At 39.5% G+C, this 14,528-nt stretch overlaps 1 protein-coding gene across 1 annotated transcript in view; it reads left to right on the top strand.

The window, feature by feature from the left end:
• Positions 1 to 4: 4 nt before the first annotated feature.
• NCBP1 (nuclear cap binding protein subunit 1, 80kDa) overlaps positions 5 to 14,528 on the top strand; it is a gene marked incomplete at its 5' end in the record, with an annotated part of 28,913 nt that continues 14,389 nt past the window's right edge. The window contains 12 exons of the mRNA XM_009868607.1: positions 5 to 31; positions 783 to 883; positions 1,762 to 1,918; positions 3,384 to 3,491; positions 4,004 to 4,125; positions 4,581 to 4,650; positions 6,186 to 6,401; positions 7,434 to 7,531; positions 8,904 to 8,967; positions 12,100 to 12,210; positions 13,446 to 13,510; positions 14,249 to 14,311. Of these exons, the coding sequence (XP_009866909.1) occupies positions 5 to 31; positions 783 to 883; positions 1,762 to 1,918; positions 3,384 to 3,491; positions 4,004 to 4,125; positions 4,581 to 4,650; positions 6,186 to 6,401; positions 7,434 to 7,531; positions 8,904 to 8,967; positions 12,100 to 12,210; positions 13,446 to 13,510; positions 14,249 to 14,311 (1,202 nt within the window). The remainder of the gene's footprint in view (positions 32 to 782; positions 884 to 1,761; positions 1,919 to 3,383; positions 3,492 to 4,003; positions 4,126 to 4,580; positions 4,651 to 6,185; positions 6,402 to 7,433; positions 7,532 to 8,903; positions 8,968 to 12,099; positions 12,211 to 13,445; positions 13,511 to 14,248; positions 14,312 to 14,528) is intronic.

Raw genomic sequence — 14,528 nt, 5'->3', positions numbered from 1 at the left:
CGAGTCGCTCATCTGCAGGGTGGGAGAGAAGGTAGGAGGGCCGCATCCCGGCCGAGGCCCGGGCGGCAGATGCAGAAGGTTGTTGTGTTGAGCCTCGCCCCCGCTCTCTGTGTGTTGGGTGTTAGCCGTTTGTCTGTAGTAAACATCCAAAAAGAAAAGATTTTTTTTCTCTGTGAGAAGGTTGGAAAATTGTCAGCTTTTGCAAATCCACGTTCTAAAACGGGCAGGTGCTTAGCTGGTAAGTATTGTGTTTTCTAAAAAATGATAAACAGCCAGCGAGTACTTATTGCTTTGCTTTGGCAAGTGTTGTTGCTGGTTCCAGTCTGCCAAGGACCTGGAGGATTTAACTTGGGCTACCTGTGGCACAAGTTTCAAGTCCTAACAGGATTCAAGTCTAATAGAAAGGGAAGTAAAAGGATAAGGTCAAAAATGATGGTGCACTGAAAAACAAATCACAAAGGTCTTTTGTTTCATGCTGTATCCTTAATCAAAGCTCACCAGGATATCCCTGAGGCAGCGTTAGATCTTGCATCCCCGGGGAGCACTGGAGTTCCTTGCAGGGGAGGTGGGTGATCAGGTGTGGCTCTTCTGAGGAGCAGCTGCTTCTTTCAGGAGAGGGAAAGCGGTTCTTTGCCGTTAAGGGGATTGAATCATTGCTCTGAAAGAGGAGGTGACACATAAAAGGATGCTCTCACCCAGCTTCTTTGTCTCCATGTAAAAATCGGGCTGGTTTGTATTGCCTCATTGATGAAGAAGCATTTTTTTGTATTTTTTTATTTTAGAGCAATTCATCTTTGGAGAGCAACTTGGAGGGCCTAGCTGGTGTGTTGGAAGCTGATCTGCCAAATTACAAAAGCAAGATACTGAGAATACTCTGTACTGTGTACGTATGCAGAAGGTTTGGGAATCTGAGAGGTGCTCTCTCCTCTGACATAAGTTTATGTGTTCAAGGTAGTTTAAATGCCAAGAATGACTTTACTTCCTGAGTGCCACTATAGTGTAGAGTTTGGTTTTCTGTAAACAAAAAAAAAAAAAGAAGAGTAAGCTTGTTATATACCAGATGTAGTTCAAGAAAAATACCTCTTTACTTTTCCTTGAACTGTGTACAAAGGCTCAGAGCATATTGCAGAAACCTGGGAGCTGCTCTTCAGCAGCAATGAAAACACAGGCTTGCTTGGCAGTATCCTGTTTCCCAGTTAAATCCTTAAGAACGCTGAAACTATTGGCTTCTAAAACTTAGTCTTATTGCCTTTGCTGTTTTCTCATTGCCTCTTCCTCATCTCTGGCAGTGATACACACACATCTTTGCAAGTGCATTCACTAGAGGAGGGGAACTGGGAACACAAAGAGCTGAAAGCAGGCTCTCTGGTGGCTGTAAGCCAAATAGTATATTTATTTTTTTCCTATAACAGTAAGACACTTCGGAAGATGTAGAGTTAGCTTATATGCTTATGAAAATGGTTAAGGACAATTAATTCTTTCCAGTAGGACGTGACCTTCCCTCTGCTGTGCTTAAAATCAGTTACTTGGAATCAAAATTAATAGTGTAAGATATGCACACCTTTTGTGTAATCCTGCTGATGCTCTGTAATGAAATTGTTTCTAAATTACTAAAGTATAACAAGGGCTTAGATTGTGGTAGCACTTTTCTTCTTGTGAGACACGTGTAGCTTACAGTAAGCAGATTTTAAGATGTTATGCAGTTGCCACTTGGAATATGATGAATAAACAACTAACACAGTGTTTCTTTTTCTGTGTCAGTGCACGTCTCTTACCAGAAAAGCTGACTGTTTACACGACACTGGTTGGGTTGCTGAATGCCAGGAACTACAATTTTGGTGGGGAATTTGTAGAAGCCATGATTCGTCAGCTTAAAGAATGTCTCAAAGTCAATATGTATAACGAGGCTGTGCATTTAGTAAGTAGTTTTTGTTTGGTTTTTTTTGCATTTTCCCTCATCACTTTTCTCTCCTCCTTTTCACCCTTTTGTTCTAAAAAAGCTGGACTTCTCAGTGTGTATTGCAGGCTCTTCTGGCATCAGCGTGCAGTGCACTGCAGATATACCAAGAGGAAATGGCGTGTTACCTTAGAAGTACTTCCCTCCTCAGGAGACAGAAATCATGTTACAGTTGCAAAATTGACTTCCAGCTGTGTATTTTCTCAGTGACAAATTAATTTACAGTAAAGAGAGATGCTCCCCCCTACCTGTTATACAGTCAAGTATAAAAGATAGATGAAAGTCATGCACTTCTGCTGTGTTCAGTGATGTATGATCTCCTCTTGGCTCCCACGAGAGAAGAATTTAAAAGACAATTAACAAGCTGGTTCTTAAAAGTTATTTTTATGGCTGTTATCAGGTCTGTGTTTTCATTCTACTAATGAGGCATGAAGTTCAAGCAGGCAGTTTTAAGTGCTGTGTTTGAAGCCATTTGCTCAACTCTTGCTGCTTATAGATTTTGTCTGCAAAAAGGTATTAGGACTTCAGCAGTGTTTGATTTTGAAGCCCAGTGCCAAGCTCCTCAGCTTCTTTTGAAGCCCACTGATGGAAATTAAGATTCTGGTATTTCAGTGTATTTTGTCAAGAGGCTGCTCTTCAACTGTGGAACAGATTTTTCCTCCAAGAGGAGATTAAAAAAAGGGGGGTGTGTGTGTGTCACTGCTCTACCCGAGATCTTTTATACTTAAATTCTCATTTCTGCTAGTCTGGATTTCTTACTAGAGTGCAGCCAAACCAGGGATATATTCCTGTTGCTGAGATTTTTTTCTTCCCAGGGAAATAAGGCCATTTGATTCCCAGCATTTCATCAATCTGTCAGATTTTTTAATCCTGAAAATGCCAGGAGTTTTCACAAAGGCTGCATAACTTTTTGTATTTATGAATTATAGTTAGAGAAATTATGTAAGTCATAGAGATTCAGCACTGCTGTTTCCTGATGCACATCTGGGCAATGAATTAATCCATCTTCAGCTTTTTAGAAACCTTTTTTCCTTAGACTTCTATAATTTTAGTGATCTGATACCATTTAGAGTAGGTAGAAGCACAAGGTATTTATTTTTGTAGGATCAGTTTTCCTACCTCGGAATGCATACTGGTGTTTCCCACTCTTCCTTAATTAGAAATATTACCATTGCAATGTTATTGCAGTGAAACACTACATACATTGTAATGAACAATGTATTATGCTGCACTTACGGTACTTGTTTTCCAGGGTTGAAAGTGGGTCTGTGTAGTCTGCAGTATTTATGCATTCGTAGTACTGAATGGAGATTATACTTTTATTGATGGTTTGTTTTAGTCATTTAAGTAATATTTATTTGTTCTGGTGCAATCAGTTTAAGAAGTATGCATTTAAAACTTTTTTTTTTTACTCTTTTTTTTAAAGGTTCGTTTTCTGTCTGATCTTGTAAATTGTCACGTAATAGCTGCGCCTTCAATGGTAGCTATGTTTGAGAACTTTGTGAGCGTGACACAAGAGGAAGATGTACCCCAAGTAAGCAAAAGATTTTTAGACTCCTGTAGTGCTGTTTTTACAGTATTTCTGTACCATTGCTTCTGTACTTATACTTCGTACAGGAAAATTTTAGAGAGAGCAAACTAAATGCGCTGTCGTTCAGTTTCCTTAGAATGGGTGGCCGGTGGCAATTAGAAGATACATGCATACAGAAAGAACGTATGGCCCTTTATAGTGAGGTAGCTGAAGTGAATTTGGTTTACTTTGGCAAATGCATGGTGCCTGGCTTGTTCTGCTGTATTGATAATACAGGACTGTGGAAATGATGCCATATTTTATCTCTGCTTGTCAGAGTTCACATTATAAATTAGTACATTTCAAGCAAGAATATATTTTTTCTGTGACCTGCCAATCCAGTCTTCGACTGCTGGTCTTTAATCCCCCCAAGTAGTAGTTTTTCTATTGTTTTAATTCAATTTAAAGTGAGGTCTGTTTACAAAATCTTTTGGAGATTACCTATATGCTTAGATTTCAGTCTTTCTTCCCTGTAGGTACGGTGTGACTGGTATATGTTTGCGTTTCTGTCATCTTTGCCATGGGTTGGAAAGGAGTTATATGAGAAAAAGGATGCTGAAATGGATCGTCTCTTGTCTCAGACAGAAAGCTATTTGAAGTAAGCTGTAACCATTAAATACTCTTATTGGTATCTTCCCTTGCTCACTTTAAAAAGTATTTTAAAGTCTTTGGTCTGAACCATTTTCTGGGGACAAAAAAACCTGAAAATAGCATAGGTGGAGAGATTTCTTTGAATTTGAAAAGTTTTATTGCCTTGTCTAGTTCTAGGGTGTGCTGAAGGTCTTGTTCTGCTCACACTGGAGTAGCTGCAGTTTTCAGTGTGCTGTAAACATAAGTTTTGTTAGTGCTCTGCACTGTGACTGCTACTTCAGGGTGCTTCCAGTTAATGTTATAAAGATATAGTAATAGAGATATTTTATGTAATCAGACACCTGTTTTTTCTATACTGTAGACTTCAGCTGAGGAGATCAAATAGTAATACACTTGCATATGAAAAAATTGTTGCCCTAAATTAATTTTTTAAAGGTCAAGTTTTCTTTTCTCTGTCAACAGACGCCGACAGAAGATTCATGTACCCATGTTACAAGTTTGGACTGCTGATAAACCTCATCCACAAGAAGAGGTGAGTGGACTTTACATTCTGTTCTTTCAGAAGGTTTGAAAAACAAGTTTTTACTAAATTGGCCTTTTTATAATGAAATTAAAAGGCACCTCTAAAAAGTATTAATGCATCATATTGTCTCCTGTTTTTCATTCTTTCTAACAAATCCTCTGTGAGGAATTCTCTTCTAAGTCTTGGGCCTAAATATAAGGTTGTGTGGTTTGAGTAGGAGGGTGTTTTGTTGTTTGCTGTCAGGCTCCTGGGAAAGTCTCATGAAGTGAGGAGTGGCTATAAATTGTAGTACTTGTTTGAGAGTTGCAGGTACAGGGCTTCATGTCAAAAGGACCTTTGTGAGAAGCAGAATGTAATTCCTTATTTAACCCTTAATGTTTTCCATTTGCAGGAAAATGGCATTTCTTTCTCAGCTCTATGAAGCGCTAAACAAATATTTAGAAACTGTGTACAGCAGCTCCTGTGCCATCTTTGACAACTAAACCAAAACTACTGGAGGGGAGAGGTGGCATCTGGCTAGTTTGGGTGGAATTTGCCTTTTCACATGTTCTTATTTTGGGGTTTTTTTAATTTCCTTTAAGTTTGAGGACAAAATTGGTTGAAAGTTTTGGAACGTGGCCCTCTTAGATTTTATTCCCTGTTCTGATTCAGTCGTGGTTTTAACCATTGTCTTCTCCATCCTAATTTTGAGAGATAGGATGTCTGATGGTGATTAATTAGTCAAATGCTGAGTATTCTGCCTGCCCAATATATGAATTTCCTGACCTGGCTCAACAGAGGAGAGTTTGACAGATTAGGCCACATGTCACTGAGAGTACCATAAACATGGTACTTTCCACTTCAGGTGCTAGTTGTTAGTAGTTTTATTCCCACTTTATAGAGTGATGATTTCAGGAAATGCAAACCTTTCCATGTAAAGACACTTTCTTGTACCAGTTTTAACTTGAAACTTGTGTTCAGTGAGGCCACAGGCTCACGGAGTTCTTAAGACAGCTTAGAGTAAGCAAAGCAAGAGTGCTGCCAGTTGCACGGGTGTCTGTGCCATCTCTGAGAGAATGCTGGGACTTGTTGTCCTGAAAACCCGTGGCAAAAGTATTCAATATTTTATAGTGTTGTCTTCGTCTTGAATGTGCAGTAGCTGGTAGTTCTGATTGCTCTGGCGACAGCACGGCAGTCCTGTGATACGTCTTTCCAGTTTTCATGTTGATGTTTTGTCTGTTTTAATACCACCAGTGAGCAGTGACTGAAGTAATGTTCACTGCTGTAGTTTCACTGGCAGATTCAAGCTATGACTCTCATGCTCAGTCTCAGGCTGCCTGTTGGTCTTTGAAAACTTGCCAGGCATTAAATTTTACTGACAGAATGCAGTATGGAACTAGGAGCAGCTTTGGCATTTAGGGTTCCTAAATCATTTCTTGGTTTACTGAATCAGCAGTTTAAGAAACTACGGTTGTTTTCCTAACAAAAAAACGTTTCTTACAGTTCAGGGAGCTACCAGCTTTGTTACGAGATTCATCTGATATTTCTCACCTTTTTCCCCTCAGTATTTAGACTGCCTTTGGTCTCAGATTCAGAAGTTGAAAAAAGACCGTTGGCAAGAGCGACACATTCTGAGGCCCTACTTGGCTTTTGACAGTATTCTTTGTGAAGCTCTGCAACACAATCTGCCTCCATTCACTCCTCCGCCTCACACTGAAGATTCAGTCTACCCAATGCCGAGGGTTATTTTTAGGATGTTTGACTACACAGATGACCCTGAGGTATGTGATTGCTGTCGAGGGGAAGGGGAGGTGGTGAGCAGATTTCACAGGTAGGTTCCTGGGCTAATATTGGTCAAAATGTGATATTAGCTCTCCTGGGATAGTGAGCAGATTGGAGGTTGGCAGTATTTCTGCTTTGGTGCTTCTGAAAAGATTAACTAAGTAACCAAGTTGCTGTACAAGTAGCAAATCTGTGAGGAGGGGAATTTACAGACCAAGATGTTATGATGCATTCATTTAGAATATTGGTGTTGATTGAATTCTCTCATGTCTCTCATAAAACTTCGTTCACAGAGTTAGATTTTCCTTCCATGAAATTGGTGAATTGAGGTTTGTTCCAGACAGTTATTTATTATAATATTTAAAGACTGCTGTTTTCTTACCTGTTAAATTTTTTTGATGCACACTGTGGAACAAAGGAGTGCTTCATCATGGCGGGTGAAAGATCCATCTGTCTCAGCAGTCTGCCTCCAGCCTCCATTGGTCAACAGCAGATACATGCAGATAAAATTATATAGAAAAATAATGTATACTGCTTTCCCCCAGTGTGTTTATGCCTCCCTTTGTTTTAAGTCGATTGCATTTTCCCTTGATTTATTGGCCCCTGATTTTTGCAATGAATATGTGTTATTTCCACTCTATCCTGGCCGTTTCTGCCTTTATTTCTTTATCATATTCCAGCTCAACAGTAACTTTTTTTTTCCCCAGACTGCATGGTGGTGGCCTGCGTGATGGTTTCACAGAGCAAAGGAGGAAGTGATGCTCCATGAACTTAAAATCATGTTCTCTAATTTTGCTCCCATTTCTTTTTGTAAGGAACCATTTTGTTTTAAATGTCAGTCTGAGGTTTATGTGGATATGTGTCACGCCAGATTCTCAGTCCTGAAGGATACAGGCAGCTGACACCTCACTGTATTTCTGTGGAAGTGGGGCTATTTTTTTCCACCTGTAAATGTATGTAGGTTGTCTTACTACCTGTAGTACCACTGCACTAGCAGTGAGCTTTCATGAGTCTTAACTCTTTTTTACCAGGGCCCTGTCATGCCTGGCAGCCATTCTGTGGAAAGATTCGTTATAGAAGAGAACCTTCACTGCATCATCAAATCCCACTGGAAAGAGAGAAAGACTTGGTAGGAAGAGCTTAGCGCTAACACTAACGAGGCTCTGGCTCTTTTTATATGCTACCATGGCTTCAGTGCTGTCAGGGATATGCGGAGTCCTGCACTGGTTAGGCAAGAGCTCAAGACTGAAATCTTCATAAAGCATTTGATGAAACTTGGCTTACTGTATTTAACTATATTAAAACCATTGCTTGAAATACTTTGGGTCCATAATATTCAGATAATGGAGAGTCTGTATGATCCAGGGGACAGAGGTCCTTTGGGAAGGGAATTCCTTGATAATATGTGCTGCAAAAAAGCACACAGACACACCTTACTCTTCGTGGGAGCACTGGTTGTGTTATGCTCCCCAGAATTTTGCAGCAGATGGTTTTTTTGGGGCACGGTGAGCCTTGAGCTTGTTTTTCTGCAGCTGACTGTGCACTGGTGTTTATGAACACACTTTTGCTTCCTGCTCCTCCTTGTCACGTTCTTCTCTGTGAGATTATGTGGCAGGGGTAGTTGAGCTGGCTCTGAGGAGTCATTGCAGGGCCAGCAGATATCATTAGTTTGAATTCACCCATGCCAGGACACAGTCAGGGCACTGTTCTCCATTTCTGCCTTAGCAATATCTGATGTGGTTAGTGGATAATTGAAATGGTTTGCCACAAGTAATTGGCAATGTCATGCTTCCAGATGAAGACAACCAAACTTTTTATACCATGCAAAAAATGGGCAGAAGTAGTGCTTTTGGTGATGGCATGTGGTAAGTTTTTAGGTTGCAGCTGTTTGTTTTACCATTAACTAGAAATTCAGGGTTGTTGCAGTTGTTGGGGTTGTCATTCTCAATTCTCAAAGTAAAGTAAAAGACCAGAGGGAAATACAAGATTTGCCAGAGGTAGAAATGAAATCAAGGAAGTAGCAGTTGTTTGCTTTGTACTAATGATAGGTGATATTGAGCTGATTAAGAGATGAACCATTTGAAGCCTGAGAGTTTCTTATATAACCCATTAGCTTAATTGTGCTTTCAAGTCATTCTGAACATCTGCCTAGGGTCTTTTTTTCCCTTTCCATATATGCATGTCAGAATTACAGATCACCATGACTATTTATGCAAAACTCTTTTGCATAGTGGTGTGGTGTTCAAGTGTTGTAACTACACAGAGATAAATACACCGTTGGGAATGGTTTAGGTAATGCTGGTCTGTTGTTCTTACACTGTTCCAGTTTTAAGTGTTCTCTAGCTTGATGAACAGGCTCTGGAAGGATTGTTGATTTTTTTTGTTCTGCTTTTGTGTAAACTCTTGACCAGAATTATGTATTTTCTGTAACATTGTTACTTGATCTTTACATCACATTTGCTCTGTTGTATTCCTGACAAAATATGTTTATGGTTTCACAGTGCTGCACAGCTGTTGAGCTATCCAGGAAACAACAAGATCCCCTTGAACTACCACATAGTGGAGGTATGGATTGTGTTGATAACTGCTTTTGTATCTCGGTTGTTTCAGGAGTAACATGTTTCAATTCTGTGATATATCCCTTAAATTACAGTTTCATTTGAGAGTCAACCAGAACTTTGCTGAACTCAACCAATGGCTTTTTAAATGAGTTGTATAGAACTGAGTGCTAGTTTTATGATTTTTGTTGTCATTTTAACTTGGTGCTTGGCCACTCTGATCAAGTACCAAAATTTTTTGGTGCACTAGTTGTCCAGGTTGTGACATTTCTCAACTTCTTGAAGTTTTGCATGTGATGCTTCTAATGTACCACACAGTCAGAGATGGTGACGTTTGACTCACTTTCAGTTTAAAAATATTGAGTTTAACTACAAGAGGAAATGGATGCAAATTTAAATACAAAAAACTCCGTTGAAACATAACAAAAATCTTTTTTTGTTGTAAAGGTGGTTAAACACTGGAAGAGTTCGCCCAGAGAATTTATGGAGTATTTGTCCTTGGGGAAGTTCAAAACTTAACAGGACACAGCCTTGAGCAACCTGCTGTAGGTGACCTTGCATTAGGCAGGGAGCTTTTGACTAGATGATCTCCGGCTGCATGACTTTATGTTTAGGTCTTCTGAATTATTTTGTGTTACTGGCCCTTGGAAAAACTTGCAGTGAAATAGTGATGTGTTTCCTTTTGGGCATCGTTCATGTTAGAGGATTTTAAATAGGCATGTGTATCAGAAGAGCAGTGTAGGTTTTCTTTTGCTGCCTTTTTTCAAGGGTCTGTTTTCAAGATGCTGAGCTGTATAAAACTTCATTATTTTCCATCAAAGGTTGAAGGGGGATTAAGAGATTTCAGCAGTAAAAGCAACTTGTCATGTAAAGGCTCTATGAAAAAGTAACTGTAAGTTGGAATTTCAGGGCTAATTATAATGAAATAGTCTTATGTAGAAGATTTAATAAAAGCAGGACTGAGAATTCCTCTTGGCACCAGAATGCCAAGTATCCGAATGCTGTGAAGCTACATTACTTTTGGTCAGCGTATTCCTTTCGGGCTCTGAATTCAGAACAGAGGAATCTTAAAATTAACAATTTTCTGCTTTAACATTAAAGTGTCTTCAGTTGTCTTATCTTCAGTATCTTTAGGTGCTGTATATGGGGATGTGTTATACACTCAGCTGTACTGCAATTTCTGATGAAATAAGTTACCTAAAGGCCCCAGAAATTCAGAAACTTGTAGGATGTGAAAATAGCAAGGGTTTGCAGAGTTGAAATTACTGGGAGGAGTGCAAGATTGATGTATAAATTCTTGGCTGTTACTGTAGTAATTTCCTTTTTCTTGCAATTTTGAGTTATTTTAGAATAATAACTTAATTACTTGGCTATGACTACTTACTTTTAATGAAGCCCCAGAAGCATGCTTTTTTCAGACTTCTGCTTACTACTCCTGGTCGCTTTTAAGGTCTCTTGTAACAGTCAAGTTGATGATACCTTGCTTTTAACAGCAGTGCAACATCTTCATCTGTGGAATTTCACTAGCTTTTTCAGTGGATTACAGAACCATAGAGATAATACAGTCTTAACAAATAGAGGAAAGTGTTATTTAAGGTTCAGAATGTAACAGGCAAAAGTAAATGTAGCCCTAAAGCTAGTGGTTGTCAGTACCTTCCCAAGAGTGGCTGCTTTTAAGGTCCATGAGGCTCCATTGCTGCAGTTTGTCAGGCTAAGCACAGAACATTCCGCACTGCCTGGAATCTGTGTGAAATGCTGAATAACAGCTTCTCTCAGGAGCTTCTTACCGGCATGTACGTGGGTATTTCTGGTAGCTGTGAGGAGAGAATGTCTGGGCAGTGTCCCTGACTGGTTGGACTACTCTGCCCCGTTTTGTTCACACAGCCTTTGGTACAATTTATACTTGACAGAGTTCCGACATTCGGGTCATGAGTGTCCTGATCTTTTCTGTGGCCTTGTTGTTTTCACAAATACACTGTGCCGGTTTGAAACGCTTAATCTGAAGTTGGATAGCAAACATGCGGTGAATGTCTCAAATACAGTTCTATGCAGTGTCTCAAACAGATAAGAGCTGATCATCCTACCTTGAAAAAAGGAGGAATTCTCTACCTGTCAGGGTTCTCCTTACCTTTTTGCCCTGTCTTCAGCAGTATGTCCAAATTATTCTGTCGTGTAAAGGTTCTCCACTCTCCTTATAGTCACTTTGTGCTTTCAAATCTTTCCTTAGGACAAAAAGTTCTCGTCCATGTGTTTTTATGTGCTTTTTGTAAAGTCTGTAAATGGATTTTGATTCCTTACACTAGTAAGATGATTTTTCTAAAGCTTACTTGTTTAATCTTCAGTTCTTCCATGTTTGTTCAGGAGTTTGAAGAAGAAATTGACCAACTATAATGAATCAGAGTTTCCCGATTCCTTTGATGTAATTTAAATCTAGTCAAGGATGACATGCAAAATAAACACAAACTCAGAGATGAATGTTGTGCAGTGATGATCCTTTTGTAGCCCTTCAAAACTGATGTGCTGTTGTTATAGGCAAACTTGAAAATAAAACCACAAATGCTGACTGTAGGATTGTTTTCAATTTTCTTAGAAGGTTCCTCTGCCAAGGTGTAGTGAGCATATATTTTTGTCGTATGAAATACTAGTCATAATTTCCAGTTCAAAGTTGCGGCTTTATATAAGTTTTTGTATAGGAGAAGAGAGGACATGATAGAGGAGTTGTAGATGTAATTTTAATGTAAATAGTCTTTCATGCTAAATGCTTAGCCTTCATTTAATACATTTAATATATTTATTATTTCACAGGATCAAGTGATTTCTGCTTATGTCAGATTGTGGTAGCACTGTAGTAGGTTTTGTAACTGTGCCCATTTCTACAGTTAGGTGGTGTATTTGTTAGATGTAACATATTTATAATTTTGCATTGGTATGAAATAAGGGCAGTCAGGAGAGGACTGTATTAGTACAGTAACCACTGTCTTTATAAGTTTCTCCTTCTTTTTCCTGGAACATGCATTTGACAAAATAATATGGGCTTTTTTAGGTATGTGATTGTTTAAGACTAGCCACTATTGCAAAGCTGTTGGTTCTGCTGGCCATGCCAGACTGTACCCTGATTCTGTGCCTTCCTCTCCTACAGGTAATATTTGCAGAATTGTTTCAACTTCCATCTCCACCACATATTGAAGTAATGTATACAACGCTCCTGATTGAACTGTGCAAACTTCAGCCTGGCTCTCTACCACAAGTTGTATCCTTTCTGCTGTTGGAGAGCGTTTGTAAAATGTAGTCTTTGTTGTATTTGTTCTGTACATGATGGGCTAGCAGTAAATACAGTTATTATTAATATTTCACAGCAGCTGCGTGAAGCTCTGCGTGTAATACAAGAAAGAATAACACAACCTACTAAGCACAGGTCTAGATTTGCCAAGCAAGCAAGACTCTTCAGCTTTCTGGACAATATTCTGGTGCTTCCTCTGAGCTTCCCAAGAAGTTCTGTTTTGGTGAGGAGATAGAATACTCCAGTTTCTCACTGCAGCCTTTTTACATCTGAAAAATGTGTGGCAAGGTCACAAATACTTTAAAGGCCGAGAAGGAAGGGAAGTGACTGACTTGATCTTTTGTTTTACCTACTGTGAGTGTTCCTACTTTTTTTTTTTTCTTGGTAGGAAGTGTCACAGTTAGTTTAAACGAACTTTCCTATTTCCCACACAGTGCTCCCTGTGGAGCGTTCAAAAGGTCAACAACCATGTGCCAGCTCACACAGGGTGGCTGAAAGCTAAGGAAGGAGATGTGACTCCTAGCTCATTCTGACCATTACATTGGCCCTACTTTGCTACCTGTTTAGATAGTGCTAGATCGTTAGTTTAGAACAAGCTACAGGCTGAGGATGGTTAACACATATCCATCCACTGGTAACTTCAGGGACAAATTTTCATTCTACTTCATACCACATTCTGTTTGCGAATTGCATAATTCCAACGATTAGAGCAAAGTCTACTTCTAGATTTGGGTGGATGTCCATGCAGAAAGCTTTTAATGTTAATAGGGACACTGTGAGAATAAAGGCCTGGTTTGAGGTAAAGTCAGTATGGACATACTTTCTCAGGCCTTCAGTGATGATCAAAGATTGTTTGCAGATACGCATCAAGAGCAGTCCATGAAGCTAGAATAGTGAGATTACAGGAGTACTCTGTTAGCAGGTTGGTGTCTGTTCCTATCAGAGCAGTTTTTCTTGTTGCATAATACATATTCTGGCTGTGGAAGACAGCAACAGTGTCATTGCAATAATGGGAAAAAAACTGGGCTGGGCTTAGGGGATAGAACTTGCAGTATGCTTCGTTTTTTCCACTGTGATTTTACATGATTTTGGAGTAGACGCAGGGAGATTTCACTACCAAAAGTTTATGGTATTCTCTTAAATGGAAAGAAATAACATCTGACTTACCTAGTGCTTTTCCATAAACCTTAATAAGAAACTTTCAGCTTGCACAAGCCACAGAAATGCTCTACATGCGTTTGGATACAATGAACACAACATGTGTGGACAGGTAAATGTGTTTTGGAGACAGTGGAAAATGTTCCTCAATATCCAGTGTACAGGAAGCTGAAGAGGCTATGGGAAGAAGTCAGAAAACCTTGTGTAAAACTTATTGGGGCTCTTCAAAATGTTTTCTGGGCTCTGGCTTTGACCAGCCTAAAGAGAAGGTGGAGGACTGCTTGCCTCTCGTTCCCAGAAACACTCCCCCAGAGGTCACAAGTCGAGCTGTCTGTACAGGACAGTTAAGACTGGTGACAGCTTACCCCTGTTCAAAGCTGCTGGTGGTTGCAGAGTGCTCTCTTACCTGGTGCTTCGCCTGCTCCCTGGTGTTCTGGGAGGCGACTTGGAGGCAGAGATAATGGCATGTGTGCCACCCAGAGGAGGAGAGCAGAGGTGATTTTTGCCTCTTCAGTGAAGCCTGCATTGCCTAGGAGAGCTGTTAATTACTCGTCAAAAATATGAAAGTTGCGTATTCACAGTAATTTTACATTTTAATTGTTAGTTTAATAGGTCATCTCTTTCTATGAAACAACAGATCGTGGCAGGCTGTTTTATTTGTCCATAAAAGCTTCTTTCTGACCCTCTGAAGTCAGTCTTATGAATCTGTCAACATAAATGGCTGATTAACACTCTAATAACTTCAGAGTTCAGGGTTGCCTTTGAAAAGAATTTGTAAGAAAATTTCAACTGATTTTTTTTCTGCACTTCTGACATTTAATGGAGCTTTCTTTTTTTTCTTTTAATGAAGATTTATTAACTGGTTTTCTCACCACTTGAGCAACTTCCAGTTCCGTTGGAGCTGGGAAGATTGGTAAGTTTCTCTTCTTTTGATTCAAACCTAATACTGCAAAAAATGTTAAATTTCGAATTTACCCAGGAGATGTAACCATATAGTGGCCTTGTTAACTGCTTTCCTCCAGCTCTCCAGACATCTTTCTTAATCTGTTTGCCACCACTCAGTGGTAGATTATCTTGGTAATCCATTTAGTGGCTATATTGACCCTGGTGAACTTTGTGATATATCTCAA

Source organism: Apaloderma vittatum, unplaced genomic scaffold (genome assembly GCF_000703405.1).
Source record: "Apaloderma vittatum isolate BGI_N311 unplaced genomic scaffold, ASM70340v1 scaffold43444, whole genome shotgun sequence".
Lineage (NCBI taxonomy): Eukaryota > Metazoa > Chordata > Aves > Trogoniformes > Trogonidae > Apaloderma > Apaloderma vittatum.
This window is presented reverse-complemented; position numbering and strand designations above follow the sequence as displayed.